A 26,459-nucleotide genomic window follows, 5' to 3' on the forward strand; every position below is an offset into this window, starting at 1 on the left:
GGGGTAGAAAGAGTAGGTACATTCTTACACTCTAATAATAACAGGAGAAAGAAGCAATTGAAATCAACTGATACTATTGCATAAAGATAAAAGCCAGAATTTCCTAACTGCTTCTGGAGAATCCTGGAGGTTTTTTTTTTTTTTTGGTGTGTGTGTGTGGGGGGGGGGGGCAATGAAAAAGCCAGCTTTCCCTGATTTTCCCTTGCAATATATAGATAGGCTAGTTAGATGCATTCCTAAACAGGTTCAATATGCATACATCAAAGGCTAGGAATAGCAGCTCTTCTACAACGCCACCATCATGGAAGGAGAGTGCTTATACAATCTTTCCCCAGGTAGTTCTGTACTTTGGAAGTTCTTAGTATGTAGTCTTCTGCCAGAATGCAAGTTTCACATATTTAACATTGTATACCATGTGACTGCTCATTTTATTGAACTTTAAATTCCATGATACACCATAAATAGTTTAAAACTGTTTATATATGATACAGTTTGACAAAGCATTTCAAACTCACATTTTAAAACAAAATGAGTGAAACCCAAGCGTACTTTCTAAAAATAAGGAATGCCAAGGGAGACACATGAATTCACACTACTTATGTACACAGATTTGTTTTATAAACCCAGTGTTCTCTATGAGAATTTAAATGAATCATTTGCATACTAGTAATTTTCCAGACCAAATGCATTTCATTTTATGGCTGAAACTACGTGGTTGTTGCATAAAGGGACAAGTTCAAGTTTACCAATATTTCCCCCCCCCTAGAAGTAAAATGTAGGGAGGGACTGTGGAAATTTAATTTCTTAGGGAATTCCTCTGTTGGACTTTACTGAAGCACAAGCTTTTCCATAAAGTTCATAGCAGTGATAATTTTGCCCTCTGCCAACAAATAACGGGGGATTAAAAATCCCCACTATATGCTCTATGAGCTTTGACATCTCTTTAAAAGGGACATAATACATGTCCAAACATGCTTTTCAGTGAATGACAACTTGGGATATTTAAAAATATAAGAAACATCCACATTAGAGAACAAATGTACCAGTGACCCGAACTGAGCTCAGAGTAATTGCCAGCAAGAATGATTAACTACTCATTCAGCTGTGCCCAATGCATTCATACAAAGCACTAAAGAACTTGATTTGTGCGATTCAGAGGTTGTTCAGGGATTCAGCTTGTTTGGACGAATAGGCTTTCCCGACATTGCAGAGAAGTCATCAGTTGCAGCCCGCCTTTGGAAGAGGTTCAGAACCGAAACATCAAAAAGGCATTTAAGTGCCATTCTAAGCAAGTCAGGCATTAGTTTACCTGCTGTTTAGTGTTTCCTGAAGACACCATTACCCTTCAAAGAAGTTTCAGAAATGCATCATCTGTAGCAGCAGTATACTGCAATCTGATAGCATTCTCAATTAACCTTACCCATGTGTACTTAAATGCTTCTGAAAACCTTCAATATAGGTTAAGTGGGGCCAACAAGAAACAGTTTAAACAGCAGGATTTAACCTCAGCAGCCAGCCTGACTGATATCTTGCCCCGAAGCTTTTGTAATCTCCATTGTTGTGAACACCTGTGAGAGAATGAAACATGTTTTAATGCTTTTCAAGACTCCCCTTCATCCAACACCATTCCTCCCATCTAACTGAACTTAAAGTTGGTGTTAACTCTGCTTTATATTTTCACAGTAAGAAAATGGATGCCTCTGGCACTTATAATAAATAAGACTGTGGAAACATGCTGACTGCTATGGCAGTCTTCTGTCTGCCTCATAGGCAATGTGCATCGTGAGGGCCTCATATGAGTACCACTTCTAAAAACTGCTAATCTAAAAGAATCAAAAGGGAGAAGGGAAAAAAACGCTGCCAGATGGTACCAGAACAGTTAGTTATCCATCTAAAGGTGGGTGATCGTTAACAGAAAAAGATAAACATAAGTTACCTACTGCTCAAATCAAAATGCTCAACTACTGCTTTACCTCTGCACATGTTGGATGTATACCAATTGTTTCATCAAGCAGTTCCTTGGTGATGCCACATTTTATTGCAGCTCCAAAGCCTTGAGTAATTTCCCCAGCATTCGGTCCAAGAACATGAAATCCTATCACACGGTTCTTTGTTCAAAGGAAAGGGTGGGAACAGAGTAATCCAGTTAGTATTTCACCTTTCATTACAGACAGCTGCTTAAAGGGAGATAATGACTGATATATGCAGATGCTAATGTAATCCAATTACTATCTCTATTTGCAGAATACTAGAACTCATTAAATATGGTAAGAAAGCACAGAGTTGTTGGATTCAAGAAACTCTTAAATTAAACATCTTTAGTTACTGAGGAAGAGAGTTAAGTAAATTAGATTATATTTATAAGGAGAGATATCATGAGTCCATTTCTGGATTGGGAAGAAAGCAAGTGCTTCCTACACACTTCTACAGCAACTAATACACAACACGTAGTAACACAAAACAGATTTGTGTCAGACTGCTGCTTCCAAATGAATATATGCTGCAGTTTGCTCCTTATGCACTCATGCTCATGGCTCCTGCAATATGACCTTATTTTAAACCAAGGCCACATGACAAGGAAATGGTAACAAGATGGCTCAATTGGGGTGGTTCAAGGTGCTTATTCAGAGGTGCACTTTTCAATTGGCTGATCTTTAAGTGTGCTTCCTCTGTGACTGCAGTGAACAGTAGCTAAGTAAGGAGCCAGTGAACTGCAAGCCACTTTAAAGTCAATTGGTACATTCTGCAGAACATTTACACAGTGAAAATTACAGGATACTCAACAGTAAATTGTTAAGATTCCTAGCTTCTCTTTATACTTTACAAACTTGAGATACAAAGAAAATAAATACATACACAGTCAAGTTTATTGCAGATTACTTTTGCATAACAAGTGTTGTTGTCTCTAGCAGGTATTGTCCATTCAAGTGGCCAGAAAAGTTGGTGGTACACCTGGGGAAGAAAAAGTTAAGATTTTAAAAGTTTGTTTTCCTCTATGAACTGATCACTGATCCGTGGAAATGCAATAACCATTCATTTCTAAAATAGGATGGCATTTTTTGGACAGTAAAGGACCCAGGTGCTACTCCAACAGAAGCAGGAAGCTTCCCACACCCATCTGAAAAACTAGCAGGATCTTCAAGTTGTGCATGCTGCCCTAAATTTGTCAGGGAACCCCAAGAAGCACCATCCCTCAGTTTTTTCAGGACCGAAAGAAATTTATTTCATCAGTGGAAGGGGCAGTACCCCTCATTAGTTGAAAGACTGACAAGTAGATGATGGAAATTAGTTAACTGAAGAATGCCTTTGAGTTCCTTCCTACTCCCTGCTCTAACACAACCTAACTAATTAACCACTTGGAGGGACAGCAGGCATTCATGAGGTCTAGAACACACTAGTTTGTGATACCTTATTTATGGGACTCCCTGCCCCCAGATGCTTACTTAGCCAATTCTGTATTTTTTACATGACTCCTAAAGGAAATTTTATTCTGAAAAGCCTTTAGCCATCAAAAGTATAGGTAGCTAAAATTAGCATCAGCTTTCTCAACTCATGTGCTTTATTATAGATTTTTAAAAAATACTTATAATTTTTTAATGCAATTGAGTGCTTCCTATGTAAAATGGCATTAAAAGTACGAATGAAAACATAAATTGCATCTATTCTCAAATTAAGATTTGGTCAGAAAAGAAAAATTACAATTTGGAAAATGACTGAAATGATAGAATAGTTTACCTAAAGAGAACAATAGGTAGAATAGTTTATCTAAAGATCAGTCTTTAGAGCCATGATGCATCAAGGAACTAGATGTTCTGCTGAACAGATTTTGGTTTGCAGAAACTTTTTGGGGGAATCTAATTCTCAAAGATAGCATCATTACCACAATTTATCTGGAAGAAGCTAGTGCCTTCTCAATTATTCAATTAAGTCCCTACAAAGAATCTCTTCCAAATTACATACTATAAATTGTATCATGTTTTAGTGAAGGAACTCATTGCTGCTCCAAAGATACCTAAAGTAAGATTGCATTTAAAACAGAAGTGCTAAGTCTTGCCTCTATATTCTCTTGTCCAAGCCGTTCAATGGCTCTCTCTTCTGATAATCCACAGCAGCCATATTCCAGAGGTGTAAACACTGTAGTTGGCACATTAATATAGTCACACTAAAAAAAACCCACAACAATGTAAAACATCAAAAGCAATGAGGAAACCAGCAATTCCAGCCTATAGAGCTGCTTGCTGGCCAGTTTTATATGCTAACAACAACAGCAACATTCTTAACTTACAATGGGCATGGCTAAGTTTGAGCTTCAAGGCCAACCTACTGGTACCTGGGATACTATTACGTGATGCAGTCACTGTCTGCCTTACTCTCCGCTCCAACTACATAAGTTCCAGTGTGCCACTTGCAACTCTTCTCAGGGGCAGAGAATATTCAACAATATAATTGAAAAAGAAATTATAGATAGCAAGACAAGGATCAGAAGTATAGCCAGGACACCTACTGGACTTTTCACTGGCATTCTTAAACCCAATTCTACAACCAGTTGCACTGATGCAATAATTCAGCTAAAGCCAGGGCTAATTATCAGTAACAATATCATCACTACTAGGTTTGATCATGGTTCAGCTTCCTTAACCTACCATGCAATTTACATCCAGCTCTTTGCCCAAAACCTACAAACTACCGTTAGGAATTAAATGCTTACCTTTGTAGAATTCCCTCCAAAAAGCCTGCGGGCTAACAGTTTGCCTGCCTGTATGGCTAGTGGTGTGAGTTCAAGCTTTCCTTCCAAAATATCTCCAACAGCATAAACATAAGGCACATTGGTTTGTTCTTCATCATTTACAGATATTTTTCCATTCCTTGTTTTGGAAAGAAAACACATTTGCACTCTGATATTGTTTCTTCATTATTTGACCGAACAAGAATTTTTAGCTACAGAATCCTTTCAATCATTCCAGGCAGAAGGTAGCAGGTTTTTGTCACCACATATTTTTTTTAATTCAACAAAACAGATTTGTATCTCAACATAAAGACACAGATTCAAGAAGCATCATATGTTAATGAGTAGAAAGACCAGGACTTAGCTTACTAATGATTGATGGAAACAAAATAACTTCAAATTTTGCTCTGGGTAAATATTTAAACTCTGTATACATGATAAATTGATTTGTAATTATGAAGCAAACAGATGGGCCTAATTTTAACCAAACACCATACCAGAATTAGAGTGGACTACATCTTAAAAATAATGAACTATAAGCATTTATAGATCAGTTTAAAGCTGACAAGTGGGAAGGCAAAACAGTCTGGGGAAGAAGCCTAAAAAAAGACTTTGACATGAATCGGTAGGTACTGAGATAACAATGTTCCTTAAAAAGTTAACAGTCAGTGCGGTATAGCAGTTAGTGTGTGAAGTAGGAGCGGGGACATTTGGTTCAGATCTCCACACTGCCATGTGATTCAGAACATGACCTTAAGAAAGTCTAACCTACTTCAGAGTTGTGAGGGTAAAGCGAAGGAAAGGAGGACCAACATAACCTGTTTCAAGTTCCTTGGAAGAAGATTGGCAGAAATATGAAATAAATACCAAAAACTAAATACATACTTTTCATTAACTGTGACACCAATTCTCTCCAAGCCAATGTTTTTGGTACAAGCATCGCGACCAATAGCTATCAAAACCTGCACAAAAAAGGAACAAATGTCTGTACTGCAGAGACAACTCTTAACTGGATTTCTGAAACCAGTCTCTCAAAACAATTCAAAATGCTCATGGTAAGCTCACCTCCACCACCCCCAACCATTTAATACTATTGTAGAGCAGCAGTACAATTCAAGTGAAACAATCCATTAAACACTTTTCGGTTGTGTTTTGATAGCTGGTGTCAGGCTGAGTGGTAAATATATACAATCTTGGTAGACAATGGCTAGACTCCATGTCGTGTTCAAAACAACTCTACATACACATAAAATGTAAAGTGCTTACAGTGTTGTATTCTCCTTCAAATGTCTGTGATCCATCAGTGGATTTTGCAATCACTTTGAGTCTCCCAGGCATGTTGTCTTCTAACTTCATGACCTGCAGAGAATGACTGCAAACTTTAAGAACTCTCACCCCAAAGAGTAACACTGTTCCAAAACAACGACTACCTTGACATCCAAACCTTAGAGAACAATGTCAGAACATCTGTGATATTACTCAAGTGTTAGACATGGCTTGGATAAAAGTGTCTTGTCCTTTTAACAAAGGCTTAAAGGGATGCTATTTACCTCCACGCAATGAGAAACTTCATTTCCACACATTAAGTCTCTATTAAAGTGACAGAATGTTTTTCTCCAAGTCTCTTGGCAATTCTAGTCATACAGAGAAGATTCTAACAGCACTCCTCTCTCTGCATTTTGATTAAACAAGTGATGATACTTGCCTCAACAGGAACAAACTTCCTGATGAATTTTACACCATGAGTTTCCATATATGCACCCACTCTCTCTGCCATTTCTTGGTCAAAGCCACGTAGGAGGATAGAGCGCACCATAACTGTAACATCCATACCAAGGCCAGCAAGAAATCCTGCACATTCCAAAGCTACATAAGAAGCTCCCACAACTAAAGTCTTTCCAGGGCAGTAGGGCAAGGAGAAGAGGTCATCACTGAAAAAAAACCCACAAATGTTACGGCAAATGTATTAAATACTATCTTTTAATTTAAAAAAAACCCTGATAAATTGAGTTTCAGCTCACCTTGTAATACAGTATTCTCTATCTCCAGGGAAACCTTCATAATGAGGTCTCATCCCTGTGGCTATAACAAATGCTTGAGCTGTGTGGAAAGTTTCTTGTCCTTTCCTGTTGGTTGCCTATTACAAAGAAACATGATGTAGTACCAGCATTCCTCTAAACATTTTTTCTGCAAACTGCTGCCATCAAAATATACTTTACCAGTTTAATTATACTGTAATATGTAGCACTGATCCAGCAGATCCATCCAAGACCATTATTATGGGTAATATTAACTGAAACTCCCACTGTATCTTCATTAAAAGGGAATACAAATACTTTAACTGCAATGTTTAAATGACACACTTGGCTACTGGGGTGGATGTAAGCAGCCTTTCAGCTGGTGAAAAGGAAAGGGACGTTCCTGTTTGACCACCCAAAAGGCTATGCTGGGGATAATGGAACCCACATGGCAAAATCCATGTAGGACTATAAGAAAGGAGTGGGCAAGATCAAGTCAAAAATCGTATTGTATCCACCTCAATACTGCCAATACACACTCCAGCTGCCCTTCTGGGGACACCCACCTTCAAAGAAATCTGACTCCAGGTCATAGGCCCACTGGAATTTTCCCTAGTGGCATTAATGGCCAATCAGCCTCTGTTTAAATACCAGAACTAGGAGGTGGCGTAAGATGAAAGCCTTGGCCTCTATGCCCTGTTTGATCTAGTTGACCACTCTGGGAAACAGGATGATGGACTAGATGGACCTCTGCTCCAATCCAGCAGGACTTTTTATGAACAGGAAAGGCAGACTGAAAGAAACATTGCTGCCAGCTTTAGTATTGAAACTTGAGGTTTTGTAAGTTCTTCCCCAGGTATATTTGGGCATTGCTTCACAAGCAGTGTCCTTTGATAAGGCAGCCCACTGGATCCAGGACTAGCCCAAGATATAAGTGGCTATTTTGTTCTATTTAAATTCTACATTTTATTTTATTGTATTTTTTAAATAATACGACTTCTTCGCAAGCTTCTTGTTATAAGAGCTATATATTGCAAGTTTGGTCAGCTACACAGGAATGCTAAGAAAGGTAGATACTACCAATCCCCTTAAAAAATCAAGCAAGCACTATTCAGATTTATATTTCTAGTATATTTAAATATAAATGAGGGATCATATGATGTCAGCAAGATGTCACTGGGGAATTAGATTCCAAACTTCTGGCGTGTGTATCACAAGTACCCTCAGGCTAGAAGCTGAAATGTAATAATATAACTAAGGATATTTAGCAGTTTACAGCAGAGCTGGTAGCTTCCCCTACACATAAGCCTCAGCAGCAAGAACATCCACTGAGAATGGCAGCCTCCATTTTAAAAGCAAGCTTCTAATATAATTAGTTATTCAAAAATCGGGTTTTATGAAGAGAACCAGGATAAAGCTTGGAAAAAAAGCACCCTTCAGGATTGGATATGTTACTTTACCTCTCCCTTTTGCCCTTGCCTCTACCATAGCCCTTTATGTTCCCTTTGCCATTCCCCTCCCCCTCTGCACTGCAGGGGGGTGGTGTACTGGGCTATTAGGTGTAGTACCCATTATATCATCTGTACATGATTTTTTGAGGGTATGCTGGGGATCATGGAATGTATGGATAAAAGCCATGTAGGATAAAAGCCATGTGAAGAAAGGGAAACTTACCCCCTCCCACTTATGACAGTGTAAAACCTGTTAAGATACTACTTCAACGTATTTTGCAATATATTTTGCAAATCCAACTATAGTTGGCTTTTGCAATACAGGAACCACCAGGGTTTTTAAAGCAACAAACTTCATTACCCAACGTTTCAACTAGAAAATAACACTTTGATAGATCAAAAACCAAATCTATGCTGAAGATACCTTAATTTTATGAGGCCCAACGAACTCTCCAAATGCATTGAGGTATGTCACAGATTTCTCACGCAAGGCTACCCGATATCCCCAGTTCAAGGATCCAATGTAGTTCTGAATAGCTTCTACCATGGTCTCCCAATTGTGTTTTACTAGCAACAAACAACATTTGCATGTACAAAATTAAAAAGGTGTTGGCCATATTCACCTGACCAAACAGTACTACAAAGCAAATTCAATTATAATTTTGCATCATTTAATAAATCTGTTAGTGTGATGTGTCTAGATAAAGATCTATACAGATCTTGCAACAAAGAAACTAGGCTCAACATCATTTTAAAAAGACTCAGATTCCAGCTGTTCATTAAAGAAACCACACGTCATTATTCACAACAAGCACTTGGCCAAGTAACCAAGGCTGAGAAGCATACTGAAGGACAGGGGAATAAACACAGACTACAGAATCACAAATTCCATACAAGCTGCACACACAGTTAATAGCTTAATTACTTGTGCACAAACTGCAGGGCTTTGCTCCCTCCCCATGACTTTGTCTTCCATGGCGACACTAGGACTCTCCCAAGTAGTTACGACACCCACCCACCAGGCGGGTCACATGTTAGACTTGATCTTCGCGTCGGGAGTTTTAGTGAACGATCTTGCTCCTATAGCAGTGCCATGGTCGGATCACTATGCCCTCAAGGCTCGTGTGGACGTCCCACCCCAAACCCGTTTGGGCGGCGAGCTTATTTTAGCTCGCCCGCGGAGCCTGATGGACCCGGAACGGTTCCTGACGTCTCTGCGGGATCCCAGGCCCCCTGGCGATTCCCTCGATGACCTGGTGGACTCTTGGAATAATAGGCTTGCCGGGGCCATTGACGAGATCGCACCTAGGCGTCCTCTACGCCCTCGTTCAAGGCCGACACCCTGGTATAACCAGGAGTTGCGGCGGTTGAAACGGGGACTCAGACGATTAGAGAGGCAATGGCGGCGTACTCGAGACGAAGCGATTCGAACATCTTATAGAGAGTTTATGAAGTCCTACGAGATGGCAGTCAAGGCCGCAAAGAAAGCATACTTTGCGGCGGAGATTGCGTCCGCAATTTCGCGCCCGGCCCAACTGTTCAATACAATCCGGACCCTTACAACACTGCCACAGGGCAGACCAAATTGGAAATTGGCTGTGAGGCTTTTGCGAATTTCTTTGCGGATAAAATCGCATCACTCCGTTCCGACTTCCCTGCCATATTAGATACAGCTAGCGAACCTGAGGCTCCGTGCCTGTCTTCGGATCGTGTTCTGGACGACTTTGGCGCGCTCAGCCTGGAAGAAGTTGACAGGATCCTCCTATCTGCACGCCCAACAACTTGTAAATTGGACCCATGCCCCTCTTGGCTTATTAAGACCTGCCAGAGGGAGCTAAGATATCCTATACGGGATATCATAAATAGATCCCTACTGGAGGGGCATTTTCCATCAGCGCTCAAGGAGGCGGTGGTCCGTCCCCTCTTGAAGAAAACAACGTTAGATCCGGCTGAATTGGCACACTACCGGCCGGTCTCGAATCTGCCCTTTTTGGGCAAACTTATTGAGAGGGCAGTGGCGTTGCAGCTACAGAGTTTCCTGGAGGATGCTTCTGTCCTTGACCCCTACCAGTCTGGTTTCTGCCCGGGCCATGGGACGGAGACGGTGCTGGTCGCCCTGGTGGATGACCTTCAGCGGCATCTGGATCAAGGCGGCTCGGCGGTGCTGATGTTGTTGGACCTATCGGCAGCGTTCGATACGGTCGACCATCGGCTTCTGGCGCGCCGCCTTGCCGACGCAGGGATTCAGGGGCTGGCCTTGCAATGGCTTTCCTCTTTCCTTGATGGTCGGGGACAAAGGGTGGCGATTGGGGAGGAACTGTCCCAGAGACACACGCTTGATTGCGGCGTGCCTCAAGGGGCGGTACTTTCCCCGATGTTATTTAACATCTATATGCGCCCCCTTGCCCAGATTGCCCGAGGGTACGGGCTGGGTTGTCATCAATATGCTGATGACACCCAGCTCTATCTGCTTATGGGCGGCCGGCCCGCCTGCGCCCCAGAAAATCTGGACCGGGCGTTACAGGCAGTGGCTAGGTGGCTTAGACTGAGTGGGCTGAAGCTGAATCCGGCGAAGACAGAGGTCCTTTGCTTGGGTCGCTGCGGCCCGGGAAGGGAAATCCCCCTGACAGTTTTTGACGGCGCGCCGCTGACAGCGTCGGGCAGGGTCAAGAGCCTGGGGGTGCTATTGGAGCCTTCTCTGACGATGGAGGCTCAGATAGCAGCCACTGCCAAGTCCACTTTTTTTCATCTTAGGCGGGCGAGGCAGTTGGCCCCCTTCCTGGAACGCGACGACCTAGCAACAGTGATTCATGCTACGGTCACCTCGAGGTTGGACTACTGTAATGCCCTCTACATGGGGCTACCCTTGTGCCGGACCCAGAAACTGCAGTTGGTGCAGAACGCTGCTGCCCGGCTGCTATTAGGGCTCCCAAGATGGGAGCACATTCGGCCGGGGCTCCGGGATCTGCACTGGCTGCCAGTAATATTCCGAGTCCAGTACAAGGTGTTGGTCATTACCTTTAAAGCCCTATATGGCCTAGGACCTGTCTACCTTAGGGACCGTCTCTCCCCACACGTTCCCCAGAGAGTACTACGCCCGGGTTCGCAAAACCTGTTGGTAGTCCCTGGGCCAAAGGAGGCCCGCCTAAAATCCACCAGGGATCGGGCCTTCTCAATAGCGGCACCCCATTGGTGGAACCAGCTGCCGGAGGAGGTACGGGCCCTGCGGGACCTAGGGCAGTTCCGCAGGGCCTGTAAGACAGCCCTCTTCCGGCAGGCCTATAACACCTAACTGATAATGAGAACACCTCCGGATGGAACAAAATGCTTTTATAGACCGCTGATTTTATCTCATCTTATCTTATCTTTGTTTTATTAATTATGATTTTATTGTATTTGTAAATGTTTTAAATCGAATTGTATGAATCACTATGTTGTGAGCCGCCCTGAGACACTTCGGTGAGAAGGGCGGGATATAAGTCCACTAAATAAATAAATAAATATTGTTGCCTTACATACCTTGCTCTTCGTACTCCCAACCAAACTTCCGTGAATCTTGAAGAGCCTGGCCTAAAAGGGCAGCCTGGTGCATCAGCTTCTTAGGAATGCAGCCCACATTTACACATGTGCCACCAAGTCCTGAAACATGAAGTTCTATTAAAAAGTGTTTCCCTTAAATACTTATCAAAGTATTAAATATTTATCCCTTAAATACTTATCTGTCTATCATACAGCAATACTTGTGCATTTCAGGCATAAAGTTATATGTAGTACTACCACTGTACAAGTACAGGCATTTTCCCCCAACCCATGTACCACTTCACTTCATGCAGAGCCCCATATATGAACTTCACTTCATGTAAAGCAGGATGTTCCAATCATTAACTCCATTAATAATGTAGTTATTAATGGAGTTAATGATGTAGTAAAAAGACAACTAATAATGATGTAGTAAAAAGACAACTACTAATAATGTAGTAAAAAGACAACAACAAAAACCAGTCCCATGTGAGATCTAAGGATCATGCAATGAATTATGGGAGTGCTGATCAATGATCCCTAATGTAATATGTAGTTTGGTTGTCAAAGTTTGGAAGTCCAATAGTTTTAAAAGCATTCTTTTATTTCAGTTGAAAGCAATTTCACATATCACCAGAATCTAGAATGTACAAAGCAACTATGGCAATGTTAGCTCTGTCACCTACAGGCTGAAGAAACCTTGCGAATGGGTTATGGGGATGCCAAGAGCAGGGCTCCAGTGTCAATGTATTTGGAACAAGATAAAACTGTCAACATTTCTACCTCTGAAGTATCTGCTATTGATCAGCGAAGTGGTAGCGCCACCACTATTATTAATACACTATTCTAAGAACAAAAGATGGATGCAATACTCGAATGATTTAAATTGTACTCTGTTCTTTAGTGCCCTATGAATCTGACACCATCCAAGTCACTGCATCTGTTTTCATGTTTCATCATCACAACATTCATCTGGAAGTCACAACATCCATCAGTAAGTTCCTATGTAATGGAGCAAAACTACCAATTTAAAGGTGTGACACATTTATTGTAAAAGCCAATTCAGCCTTCTAAATATACAAGAATTCTCCAGACACTACATAGACACAAGCTACATTTAAGAGTTAAGGAATTCTGCTATAAACACATAATACATATCCATCCCTTTTTCTACATTAATGGGATTTTGCATCCTCCAAGAATTTTGAGTAGTAAACAATTTAAGTGTTTAATTCTTCTCTATGCCAAATCAAAATATTCTCCTACAAAAAGCAACTGTGTAGAATAGTCATGCATCTAGAACAAAGACTGAAGAGGTTTTCTGAGGTTCTGAAAAGAACTGAAATTCTAGGTTAGGAAGCAACTCATGTTGACCAATGCTACTGCCACCCACCCCCCCATCGCAATCCACATAGTAAGACATGGTCTTTTACTAATCAAAGCCAATCATATTAGCAATGGCAATACTGAAAACTGTTCAAATGTGAAAGACATACCCCATGTAGTACCCATGGGTGTCGGTACAACATAATCTAGTACCATGACCTTCCTTCCTAACATCGCAGCTTCCTGTAAATAAACAGCTGAGTATTAGAATTAAGTAGATGGAAATGCTTTGCCCAAAAAAGACACGATTTCATAAAATGTCATGCCAAGAGGCAGGGAAGAGTACCGATATAGAGAGTAGGCATTGGTTGAAGTGCAGCACCACCCATCTATTTCTTGAACACAGTTCAGTACATCATGTAACATGCAATCCAATGATGCAGATTTATTCTAGTTGATGTTCACTGATTTCAAAATGGCTAGATTGGAGTAACTCTGCATATGACTGAATGTTCCTCTATCATCAAGAAGTATTAAATGATTTTACTCCAAATCAGCCCCCTTTCCACATGCCCAATCATTACCTGTTTTATTTTCCTAAGGTAATTGCAAAAATTGTTTATTCCATGAACAACTTCCCAAGAAATGCAATCGAAGGAGTTCTATGCTACATGAGCTAAAAATGTGAGGTGTACATGATACCTGAAGGTGGGGGAGTGTCTGACTGGTCCCAGTACACTTGGAAGGCCTTAGAAAGCACATGAACCTTGCTGAAGCTTAAACAAATCAAACCAATCTCTGGATTAAAGATGACCTGGAAATCTTATTCACACCATGTTAATTTACATGATGTAAGAGGGACTGGGGCAATTAGAATGATTAGAACAGAGTAAAATACACTGGGGGAAGTTTTTACTTCCAGGTTAATGCAGAACCTTCCAAATATACTAGAACATAACCCCAGACATCAGTCCATTAGCATCCCCATGAATTTTCTTTACCTGAAATTCAAATTTTAAGTGCTGTATACTCATTCTGATTGGTTTGGATTATTCTAGTATTACTGTCATTACTTATTATGCACCAATTGTTTTATATTTAGCCAAATAACTTTCACCATGTATTCATATATTCAGTTATTTATATGTATTCACTTGGAACTAACCACAATGCATTTTAACAAGTTATTTGGTAACACTGAACATTTTAAAGCATTAAGCTAATGTTAGTAGAACAGCATATATGAGAGTGAGTCTGCTCAAACGTGAAAACATCTGGGAGAACGTTTATCTCATCTCCAGGAAGACAGAGACAAGCAGCAACCAAGAAGTGTCTACCTTGGAATGCGTGGCCTTGGCTGGGGAAAACATCAGTCTGAGAACCCAATTTGAATGACTTCTGATGGGAGGTTTGAGCAGGAGAATGTGTGTCAGTTATCTGGTTTAATTTTTATTTAGTTCTGGCAGGACCTCAGTCTTGGTAACATGCTACAAGGCTGTAATAAGTGTTTGCTTTGCTGGTTCACTTCAAATAAACTTTTTCTGCTTCTGCATAAGAAATCTACCCGAGTGATATCTAAGCAACACATACCTCCCCTGAAAGCTTCCTCAGTATTCCTGCTCTAGGAGAAAATCTGCTTTCACTGTGGTGCCGCTCTAACATGCATCGTGGCTGGAGAGTTACTAATTACGATATGGAAAAAAGGATTAGGGGGCCTGGGACTGGCAAACCAGTCTAGATGCCACCTCCTAATCTAGCTGGATGACCTTTTATTTTCTTTTTTGTGGGGTAGAACAGTCAAGTCATAATCAGAGCAAGTTACACAACAGAGTGAGCATACAAAAACAGGAAAAAAATTGGATTAAAGAAGAACCTTCTATTAAGTCCAACCAGCACTTGCTTAAAAAATGTGACAGCTGTAGGCAGTATTTTTTTTTATTTTTTTAGTGTATGAGCATTGCTAATTTTTAGTAAAAAAAAATGTTAAGTATTTAAGCAGCTTATTGTGTTCCCTTGGTTTTTATAAGGCTCTATTCAGCTTTAAGTCACTACATTTACAGTTAGAAATATACCCTTTTGTTTAAATAACATAAGAAACAAAAAAATATTTAAATAGTTAAGATTAGTCTTGGCTCTTGAAAATTTAAAAAAAACACACTGATTTAGAGTTCTTTGATTTAAATCAATCTACCCAGCTATACAGCAAATGGGAGAAGTTACAACAGTTTTTAAAAAGTCAAAAAGCGTGCAAGATTTCCATATGCAAGTAAGTGCCCTATAGAATTCGTACCTTGGAACATGAAAGTCCACCAGATCCTCCACCAATAACTATTAGGTCATAATCATAGTCTTCCATCACTTCATTTTTGCTATCCCCTAAAAGCCTCTGCAATAAGCCGCTATGGTAAGCCTGTAATAAGAAAGCACATGTTTTTAAGTCTTTCTAAGCTGTGCCTGTGACACTAAGCCTAGACACTTATAGAGCCCCATTTTACCCATCTAAGGAGTCACAAACCCAATAGTCAGCCCTTGTTCCTCCTATTGTTTGCCTGAACTTTAAAAGATAGCAAGGTGTGAAGGTGGGGATCTTAAATGATGTTGAAACAGAGGCAGCATGATATAAAATCAGTGTGGTCTCTACCCAACCCTCTACCTGACAGACTTATTCCAAGTCGCTTCTGAATTTACTAAGTTCAAGACCCATAAGCCAAAAAGAAAAATTTACTCTCAGGGATAAGGAATAAAGGTAGCTCAGAAAAGAGGATAGAAACTATATGCAGGTGTAATGTAGCCTTACGGAGCTCATTCATTTAAAGTTACAGTTGATAATTTAGGAGTCTAGAGAGAAGTTAGCAGTCCAGTCTGTATGCTTGAGATGAATACTTACCTTCCACCTTGACCTCAGGATTCTCACAAGGTGAATGATCTCTCAGAAACAAATCCTCTATTCAGAAATTTCCCTCAGCAATTGAGGCTTTGCGACAACTACAATCTCTTCCTCAAGCTTTATCACAAAAGACAGGTTTCTGAAGCTTCTAAAGTCTTCTGATACAGGTTCTCTCTTAGCCCTGAACCCTGCTTGCAGGGAAGGGCAGGATATAAATCCAATAAATAAATAAAAACACTCAGAAGACACAAACCCTATTTTCACCCATCATTGGTTTAGCTTGATTACACACAAGAAAGCCAAAGACAGGATCCCTCCAGTCTCTTTATCTGAAGGTTGAGACCCTATCTGACCTGAGCAGACAGTGTTAACAGCTTTTTTCTCTCTTGGTTCCCCTGCGCACCCCGCACCCCCGACTCCTCCAGGGATCCTGATTAGCTGTTAGCTGCTCTGCTCACACACCAAACAGGATTAAAGGGGATTGCTGTTTTTTTTCAGAAAGGGACAGGACCTTCTCCCATCCATCCCACATCAATCCACCAACAACAATCAGGTCATACAAGACAAGTTAAAACAATTCACTACTGTATTGTTAACCCATAATGAAAGGCTGGAAAAAAAATGAACCTGACTGGAGAAATCTGGTAACAAACCCCATCATGATCTTACTGCAATTCATTTTCATGTCAAAGATGAAGTGAAACATTACCTGGAAAGTCTGATCACATCCACCTACATGAGTTCCATTGACAAACACATTGGGGACAGTCCTCTGGCCTGTTAATCCTAGTAATACATCCTGAATAGTGGGGCCATCATCTATAGAAAAACAAAACCAGCACACATATTAACCAAGAATCTCAGATACTCCAGCACTGGGTAGCAGGAAAAGAAACTGGTGTTCAGTTTAAAACAATTTTATTTAGTAACATATGGTAACAATATCTATTTCTTGCATCATTAATAACTTCTTTTTATCTATCCCATATATTACTTTCTAACCACCCCTCCCCCCGTTACTTGACCCCCGCCGGTGCTATTTACTTAAAATACTAATATTTAAAGGTACCCTTAACTAATAAAAACAAAAATTAATATTCTTCTTCTTTCTAAGACTTAATCATTATCAAAAATTGTCCAATGTCCTTTTATTTTCCACTCTTTTTCTACATATCTTCTAAACTTTTCCCACTCCATCTTAAAAACTTCTAAGTCATAGTCTCTTAAAATTCTTGTTAATTTGTCCATTTCACTCCATGTCATAACTTTTACAATCCAATCCCATTTTTCTGGTATTTTTTTCTTGCTTCTACAACTGTGCATACAATGTCCTAGCAGCTGAAAGCAAGTACCAAATTATAGTTCTATCTTCTTTTGGAAATTTTTCCATTTGTAATCCCAACAGAAAAGTCTCTGCTACTTTCTTAAATTCATATCCCAAGATCCTAGAAATTTCTTGTTGAATCATCTGCCAATACTTTTTTGCTCTTTCACAAGTCCACCACATATGGTAGAAAGAACCTTCATGTTTTTTTACATTTCCAACATCTATCTGGCATTTTATTGTTCATCTTTGCCAACTTTTTAGGAGTCATATACCATCTATACATCATTTTAAAACAGTTCTCTTTAATACTATGACATGGCGAAAGCTTTATAGAATTCTTCCACAAATATTCCCAAGTTTCCATCTGTATTTCCTTATTTACATTAATTGCCCACTTAATCATTTGAGATTTCACTGCTTCCTCTTCCGTAGACCATTTTAAGAGTAATTTATATAATTTTGAAATTAATTTTTCATTGTCTCCAAGCAGAACTTTTCCCATTTCTGTTTGCTCTTTTCTTATTCCTTCAGTTTTAATATCATTTTCCATCAAGCTCTTTATTTGTTGCTTTTGGAACCAATCATATTTATTATTCAGCTCTTCAGCAGTTTTCAATTCTATTTTGCCACTTTGTATTTTTAATAGTTGATTATATGACAACCACTTTTCTTCACCCATCTCAGCTGTTATTTTTATTACTTCTGCTGACACTATCCATAACGGTTTTCTCTCATCCCCATATTTCTTATATTTCATCCATATATTTAGCAAATTGTTTCTTATATAATGGTGAGAAAAAACCATCAATCTTTTTTTCCCATAGTACATATAAGCGTGCCAGCCAAATTTATTCCCATGACCACCCAATGCTAAGAGTTTTTTGTTTAACAGAGTCACCCATTTTTTTATCCACACTAAACAAACTGCTTCATGATATAGTTTTAAATCTGGTAACTGGAATCCTCCTCTCTCTTTTGCATCTGTTAAAAGTTTCATTTTGATCCTTGGTTTCTTCCCAGCCCACACAAACTGAAATTTTCCTTTGCCATTTATTAAATTGTTTACTGTCTTTCACAATCGGAATAGTTTGAAACAAATACGTTATTCTTGGCAGAATATTCATCTTAATTGCAGCTATTCTGTCAAGCAATGACAAATTGAGTTTATTCCATTTTATCATATCTTCATCCATTTTATGCCATAGCTTCTCATAATTATTTTTAAACAAATCAATATTCTTCATTGTTATCTCCACACCCAAATATTTTACCTTAGAAGTAACTTCACAACCCGTTAGCTTCTGCAGTTCCTTTTGTTTGCTTACTTGCATATTTTTACATAGAAGTTTTCATTTTTCTTCATTAATATAAAGTCCTGCTAGTTCTCCATATTCTTGTATTTTAACTAACAACAAAGGAGTTACTTGTATGGGATTTTCATTTATAAACATTATATCATCTGCAAATGCTCTATATTTATAAGTAAATCCTTTTACTTTTAATCCTTCTATTTCTTTGTCTTTTTGGATTTGCATCAGTAAGATTTCAAGAGTCATTATAAACAACAGTGGGGAAAGTGGATAGCCTTGTCTTGTACCTTTGCTAATTGTCATATCTTCTGTATGATCTGCATTTATACATAGCCTTGCACGTTGTTCAGTATATATTGCTTTTATCATCCTTATAAAGTTTCCCCCCAACTCCCATTTTCTCCATTACTGCAAACATAAAGTCCCAGTTTAAATTATCAATTACTTTCTCTGCATCCGCAAAGAATAATGCAACTTCCTTTTCTGGATGCCTTTAATAATATTCCACAATATTTACAACAGTTCTAATATTGTCTCTTATTTGCCTTTCGGGAAGAAACCCCGCTTGATCCTCCTTTATAAAATTTATTAAATGATGTTTAAGCCGTTCTGCCAATATTCTTGGATATATTTTATAATCATTATTATTTAGTGAAATTGGTCTATAATTTCTTACATTCATGACATCTCTATCTTCTTTTTGGAATCAACGAAATAACAGCTTCCTTCCATGTACTTGGTATTTTCCCTTTTATTCTTATAATGTTCATCAATTTCTGAAGTTTCGGTATTAATTCCTCTTTGAAGATTTTATAAAATTTAGCTGTATATCCATCTGGCCCAGGTGCCTTTCCATTTTTCATTACATTAATTGCTGCTTCAATTTCTATTTTTTCAATTGGATCATTCAAAACTTTTTTCATATTTTCAGTTAAGGGTGCTATTTTAATATTTTGTAAGTATGTTTCCATTTTTTCTTTCTTTATTTTAACACCCTTAAATAATTTAGCATAATTCTCTTTTTATTCCTTCCTGATCTACCAACTGTCTTCCATTAACCACAATTTTATTAATAATTTTACTTTCTCTTTTTTTTCCCAGTTGCCAGGCCAAATACTTTCCAGGTTTATTTGCTCCCTCAAAAGATTTCTGCTGTAATCTTTTCAGATTCCATTCCAGTTCTTTATTTAACAAATGTCTCATTTGTGTTTGTAATATTGTAATCTGCCTCATAATTTTCTTTTTCCCGGGTCTTTTTCTCAGTTCCCCTTCTTTTTTCTTTATTTCATTTTGAATGTCCAACATCTGTTTTTCTTTTTCCCTCTTGTCTTTATTATTCAATGTAATCAATGTTCCTCTCATTACTGCTTTATAAGCATCCTACACCGTCTGAAATTCTATATCTTTATCGTTTATTTGGAAGAAAGCTTTAGTTTCATTTTCTAGAGATGTCACTATTTTCATATTCTGTAGTAAATCTTCATTTAATCTCCATCTTCTCGACTTTTTAGACAGTTTTGTAACCCACATTATTGGGTTATGATTAGCCCCTATTTTAGGTAAAATCTCTATTTTCTTTGTTATAAGGCCTAAATCCTTAGTGCCCCACAACATGTCAATTCTGGAAAAAGTATTGTCTTGCTGAAAAAAAGGTATAGTCCCGTACTTCAGGGTTAAATTTTCTCCTTATATCTTCCAGGTTTTCTTGTTTGACCAATTCAAAAAAAGACGTTGGCAATTTTCCTTCCTTATTATTCCCCCCCCCCCCCCCCAGACCTATCCAGAGTATTCTGGATTGTTCCATTAAAATCCCCTATTATCAAAACTTGATCATATGTCACTTCATCAAATTGTTGTATAAGGTCTTTAATAAAAGCATCCTTTGCTCCATTTGGTGCATACAGCCCCAATAACAACTTTTTTTTTTGCATTTAATATTATTTCTACTGCTACAAATCTTCCATTTTTATCTTTAAACACTAATTTCGACTTCAATTCTTGTTTAATATAAAAAAATCAGTCCCCTTTTCTTCGGTTCAGCCAATGAATAAAATTCTAGTCCCAATTGCTAATTCCATAAAAATTTATAATCCTTTTGTTTTATATGTACTTCTTGTAAACAAGTTATATTACAATTTTGCCTTTTAATCCAATGAAACGTTGCCTTTCTTTTTTGTGGTGAATTTAGTCCATTTACATTCTAAGATAATAATTTGTAATCCATCATGGTGCAAATTTTTTATGTTCTTCACAAAATCTACGCAGTTCCTGTGTGTTTGTAATTGTAATCCTTTTTCCTTGAAGTTCAAAGCTCAAACCTTCAGGTATTATCCATCTATACCTCATTTCATTGTCCCGTAATTTTTCTGTCAGTTTCTTATATGCTCTTCTGTCATTTATCACTTGTCTTGGCAACTCTTTCATAATTCTTACTCTGCTGCCTCCCACTATCAATGTCTTTTCAAAGTTTTTATTCATGATTTTTCCCACCATTTCTTTTGTCATATATCTTATAACCACACCTTGTGATAGATTTTTTTTTTTGCATAAAGTGAGTTCACACTATACATAGTCATACATATTTCTAGTCCCTTCAGGATCTTCCTCCAGAAATTCCGCAATTATTTTTATTATATATTCTTTCAAATCAGTTTCTTCATCCTCAGGTACTCCTCTCAGACGTATCTGGGTCTCTATCAATTTGCAGTAATGAATTGCCACTTTCTCTTGTATTTTTAACAAGGTGGAATCATGTACTTTCACTCTGCCTTCCACCTCTTGCACTTTCTTTGATGTTATCAGTCTCATTTCTGAGATCTTCTATATCTTTTTTTAGCTCTTCAATATCTTTTCTAATTTCTTTTTTGGAAGCAGTTATCATATCCTTCATCCCTTTCATTATCCTGGCTTCCATTGCATCTAATTGGTCCTGCATTTTCTCCAGTGAAGCTGTCCTTGCTCGGGTTTGCTTGTGGTCTGACATGTAAAAACACCGAAAATTTTGACCTCACCAAATTAAATTTCAACTATCAGGTTTAAAAGAGTGAAGCTTGCTTTCTTCAATAAGCCTAATTTCACTGTCCTCAGAGCCTCCTGGGCTCAGATATTATTTTTAAAATTTTTTATTTTTTCCAAAATGGCAGTCGTGACTTTCTGCCTCACTTTAATTTTTTTTCTTTTTTCTCTAGAGGCCTCTAAAATAGTTATTAACAATAATGTCCAATAGCATTTACCTTATAAACGTCACCTCTGTCGGCTCCCCAATTTTTAATGTCCCAAACACTTTAAAAATTTTATTTAAACTTTAGCCTTTTTGCAATGGCTGCCAATGTTTTTCTATGATATTATAATCCTAGAGTAGGCTGGCTGCTTCGATGATTTCCCTTTTCCATCCAATGCTTCCTGCTTTACTTGCCACCAAATCCCATTTTCACTGGTAGAGAGATCTCACAATACTTAACATATTTCCTGTGTTGACTGTGGGATCTGCAATTCTATGACGATGGGGCTTTTTCTCAAAAACCGCAAGTAGACCAAACAATAAATTCCTTTCCACTTTTTAGCACTGTCCTTTAAATTTACAAAGTCCAAATTTTGCCCCCTTTCCCCTTCTTCTTCCAAGCTTTCTAGATTTCAATTTCCCACCTTCTGATTTTATTTTAACTTTAATTAGTCTCGGAATGAAACATAGCGATCTGTACCTTTTCTGTAGTTATCCAGATCAACACCGGTCTTGTGTAGATTTAGATGTTTAGTAGTATCAAAGAAAATTAGGATCCTGTCGAGCTTATGTCAAATAAATGACTCTGGAAACTTCTGCAGATGATGAAAATGCAACTCGTCTCCGGAGACCCCTCAAAGCCTCAAAGGAGCCCCCCCCCCCGGACTCCCTTTTAGCCAAGGTAAATCTCCTCAAAGTTTCCTGTGCATATCTTGGACTGATCTCTGACAGAAAAGTAGGCAGTAGGCATTAAATTGCCTTCCACTACCCCAAACAGAAGTTCCAGCCTGCTCCCCTTCTGAGAAGCAGTTCAGCTGGGCATTTTCCAACCCTGGAAGTTGGAAAAGAAACTGGTGTTGATAGATACTGGCCTCATCCAGCACAGAACCCATCTTTAAAAAACAAACAAAAACTTGTTTTTTACTGGTTGTATATCACTTAGAGCCTTACATCATAAGGAATAGGTGATTCATAAATTGAACATAATAAATCATAATCAGCACACCCCACCAATGGCACTAGAAGGTACAGGGGAAATGGCAGTGGAAGATGCTTGTGCACCTGCAAGACAATGGGGAGCAGCAGGAAGAATCTACTCAGAGACAACACCCAGGTCGACTCTTCTAATCACTGTACACTCTTCATAATGAATTGCCACTTTCTCTTGTACACTCTTCATATTAATTGACAAGGTCACCATCCACTCTGCAAAACATATGCAAAGCCTTAGCTTTTGATTTCAACTCACTTCTCTTATTCTGTCTGACAACACTGCAAGCGTAGCCCTTCTTAACAAAACCTCTGGGGTTCATGCTTAACTACTGCAATCTTCTACCTGGTCTTACATCATGTCACCTACTTCCAAAACCTTTAACTTCTCTTGTTCTGATCCTTCCTTGGCTTCCTATTCATCATAAACTCCTTATTCCTTCTTTTAAAAACTTACATGGCCTTACCTCTGTTTTCTATACCAATATACTTAGGCCTTCACTTATCCACCCTCAACTGATACCACATCTCTTCAAATCTCTCCTCAAAATAAGCCACAAAGCCTTGGACATACCCTTTCCTTCTTGCTGAATATTAGCCTCAGCATCTATACCCAGAATGAACACATTGTTTCTAACTCTTTTCCACCCTTTTGTTGTCTGCCCTATGTCAATTTTTAGAAGTTATATGCCCCCCAGATAGGGGGTTCTTATATTTTTAAAGCATCATGCACAGTGGTAGATTAATAAAGAAGTCAAAATAGCAAACATAAAAACCAACTTAAAAATAACACACTACAGCCTATGAAGATGGTAAAGTTATTCTGTGTGAATTAAGCACAGATTTATCTGCTTGTGCTATTACTATCATTTCTTTTGGTAGTCTGACTTTGGTGCCATTTCCTTTAGCAAACAACAAATGTAACATATAACACTTTAAAGAAAATAGGAGTCAACTGCACCTTTAAGACTCCTATTTTGTTCTACTTCAGACCAACACAGCTGCCTATTTGGATCTAACTTTAAAGAAATTATTCTCTGAGCTCTTGGTATGGTGCTTAAAACTCAAAGAATGGTGGTTAGCATCTACTAGTGAATTGATCCCGGAATATGCAGCATACAAAAGCTGTCATGGGAAACCTTTAATTTGGTCAGCTTATGCTGGTGAAGAGATATAATATACCAAGCTTTATACTTACTTTCATTCTTCCTGAAAGCTCTACACAAGTAAAAAACTCATATATTCAACCCTAGTACAAGTCAATTCAAACAGGTAAAATGAGTAAAAGGCAGTAACTTCACAGCTTTCATCCCTGAGCATATCTAGCTTGGAGCAATACTATCATCAGTTTAAAGAACTACTTGTTGCATGCAAGAAGTATTAACCTAGTAAGTTAGTGAAACTCAAGAGAATGTTTTGCTTAGCACACCTATTACAATTTCTTTGTTAGATCCGTGTTCAAGCCAAATGACTCAACCACTTTCTTCATGAAGGCTTCTTATGAGCTGGAGCAATCATTAACAAATTAACAAACAATACAAGAGAAGAGGAGTTTGCAGAAAAGCAGCCTACACACTGAAGACAGAAACAGCTCTACATAGCAGGCCAGCTGAATTTTTTCAAATTTCAAGCACAGGCTTATTTCTGTGCCAACAGGCAGATTAGGCTTCAGACCTTGAAGTCAGGCAACTCAAAAGATTTCAGGAAATACTGTGCCAGATACTAATTGGTTTGCAAAGACCTGAACAGATAGCTAATGCAAAAGAAAAGACGACAGCAGGAAAACCAATTTCTATGTAGGTTGGTGTATCTGCCCATTTTAAACTTACCTATCTTGTCAAGTTCCAAAGCACTATATTCTACTCCCAAAGAGCGAAAGAGTTCTTTTACCTAGAACAAAAAAGAACAATAAAAAGGAAGAAATTAGAAAGCATAAAACTTGAATGTTGTCACCACTAGAATTACTCTAATTAGAAAAGAAAAATACCTGCTCTTCTATATGGGGGAGTTAGCCTTTTATTTGGTTTCTGTGGGCCATGCAGCTAATTAAGTTAAAGTGCCCAAATAGGTAACTAAAGGTGTATACAAAGCCTATATTTGGCACACACTGATTTATATTCAGTAATATTTGTGCTATTATCCCCTCACATTCACCCACTAAGAGTCAAACTAGATTTAACAGTCTAATGCAGGATGTTGAACCCATTTGTTATGAGGGTTGGATCTCACATAAATAAGACATACCTGGGCCATGTGCGTTATAAAATGTAATGCCAGGTAGCGGAGATATAAACTTTATATAATTGACACAGACAAACACAATTAAAGATTTTTTAAAAACTCAAAACATGCTTAAAACATTAGCATTCTTGCAATATTTTGTTTATTTAACAGTCTTTGATAACTGACACATCTTGCTCTGAATTACTGCATGAAACTCAGGAGACAATTCATTGTGTGGCTCTCAAAGCCCCCACTGCGCTATCAGCTGGCTTGAAGAATGCATTAAAGTTAAAGTTGCTTTCTTTCCACCACCTCTCTCTCCCCCATCTATTTGCCTGCCTGCCTTCCTGTCTTGCGGCTTTCAAACATCCTATTCTATGTGGTTCTTACATCAAGCAAATTTGGCCACCCCCCGCTTATACCCTGAAAATCTTGTTGGTCCCAGGTGCTACTGGGCTGGAGTCTAGCAAAGGAAGGGGAGTGTATTTCTTCTGCATGCCACAAGAAGAGTATGCTGTTCAGGTTTGTATCTGTATGTTGCAAACCTACTTTTGATTTACTGAGATTCATTACAGAAATCTCATGGTCAATGCTCTGAGCCTAAGACCCAGGGGAAAACATGAAATGGCTGAGCATTGAGCTTTTGTACATAAGCTGCTTTATTTGCTGGTCAACAACATGTGAAGACACTGTGACACAGAGTGAGGGCCATGTGTTTGTCTACAAAACTAGTCTTCCTCAGAAAAATAACTACAGCTCCTATGAGGCAGTGCAACAATAAACAGACCACCACATACAGTGGTCAGTATCAGGCTATCTGGGAAGTCTAAGTTCAAAATCCCCAGTTTACAATGGAAACTTTGCTGAACTTGGTCTGGACACACACACTCAGTCTAATCCATCTCACTGCATTGTTATTCCTCATCTAAATTGCTTTCCTACTGAGAAAGACTGGATCATGAGCACATGAATAGAGTGAAAAGAGGTGGGGAACCCAGTTGCACCCAGGAGAGCTCTGGCATAATGAGCCCAACAAAACACATTCTCTCTCTGTGCAGCAAGGCAAAAAGCTCATACCTTTAATAAAACTCTGTTGGTCTTAAAGGTGCTTTATATCTCTCCTGTGTGATTGAGGGAACTGGGCAAAGTAAGTTCTTGCTCTTTCCCTCTCTCAGGGGATGAGGAGGGAGTGGAGCCTCAGCCAATGGAGGGAAGAGAGGCTTTCCTCTGTAGCTCTTGTGCAACTGAGAGAACCTGGCAAAGCAAGCTGTGTTGCAGAAGGAAGAAGGAGAGAGGGACGAGGAAGCAGAAGAGGGCCAGTTGCTTGTGGGATGGATCCATCCTGCAGGCTGCATGTTTGACACCCCTGGTCTAATGCATGTCCTCCTATTCATGTATTAAGCTAAAAAAAGGCTGATGCTTTCATTTTCTCATTTAAAAAAATCACAAGAGTGCTACTGTC

General features: G+C 38.9%; 1 protein-coding gene across 1 annotated transcript in view; it reads right to left on the minus strand.

Moving 5' to 3' along the window:
- Positions 1 to 409: 409 nt before the first annotated feature.
- The window catches only part of TXNRD3 (thioredoxin reductase 3), a 51,015-nt gene continuing 24,965 nt past the window's right edge, over positions 410 to 26,459 (minus strand). Inside the window, exons 2-16 of the mRNA XM_060239675.1 lie at positions 24,604 to 24,664; positions 16,637 to 16,746; positions 15,331 to 15,450; positions 13,211 to 13,283; positions 11,715 to 11,834; positions 8,620 to 8,762; positions 6,748 to 6,863; positions 6,432 to 6,657; positions 5,993 to 6,085; positions 5,612 to 5,688; positions 4,709 to 4,865; positions 4,049 to 4,162; positions 2,857 to 2,946; positions 1,974 to 2,108; positions 410 to 1,568 (exon numbers count right to left, since the gene is read on the minus strand). Of these exons, the coding sequence (XP_060095658.1) occupies positions 1,506 to 1,568; positions 1,974 to 2,108; positions 2,857 to 2,946; positions 4,049 to 4,162; positions 4,709 to 4,865; positions 5,612 to 5,688; positions 5,993 to 6,085; positions 6,432 to 6,657; positions 6,748 to 6,863; positions 8,620 to 8,762; positions 11,715 to 11,834; positions 13,211 to 13,283; positions 15,331 to 15,450; positions 16,637 to 16,746; positions 24,604 to 24,664 (1,698 nt within the window). The 3' untranslated portion in view covers positions 410 to 1,505. The remainder of the gene's footprint in view (positions 1,569 to 1,973; positions 2,109 to 2,856; positions 2,947 to 4,048; positions 4,163 to 4,708; positions 4,866 to 5,611; positions 5,689 to 5,992; positions 6,086 to 6,431; positions 6,658 to 6,747; positions 6,864 to 8,619; positions 8,763 to 11,714; positions 11,835 to 13,210; positions 13,284 to 15,330; positions 15,451 to 16,636; positions 16,747 to 24,603; positions 24,665 to 26,459) is intronic.

The sequence above is a fragment of the Heteronotia binoei genome, chromosome 5 (assembly GCF_032191835.1).
Source record: "Heteronotia binoei isolate CCM8104 ecotype False Entrance Well chromosome 5, APGP_CSIRO_Hbin_v1, whole genome shotgun sequence".
NCBI classification, from domain to species: domain Eukaryota; kingdom Metazoa; phylum Chordata; class Lepidosauria; order Squamata; family Gekkonidae; genus Heteronotia; species Heteronotia binoei.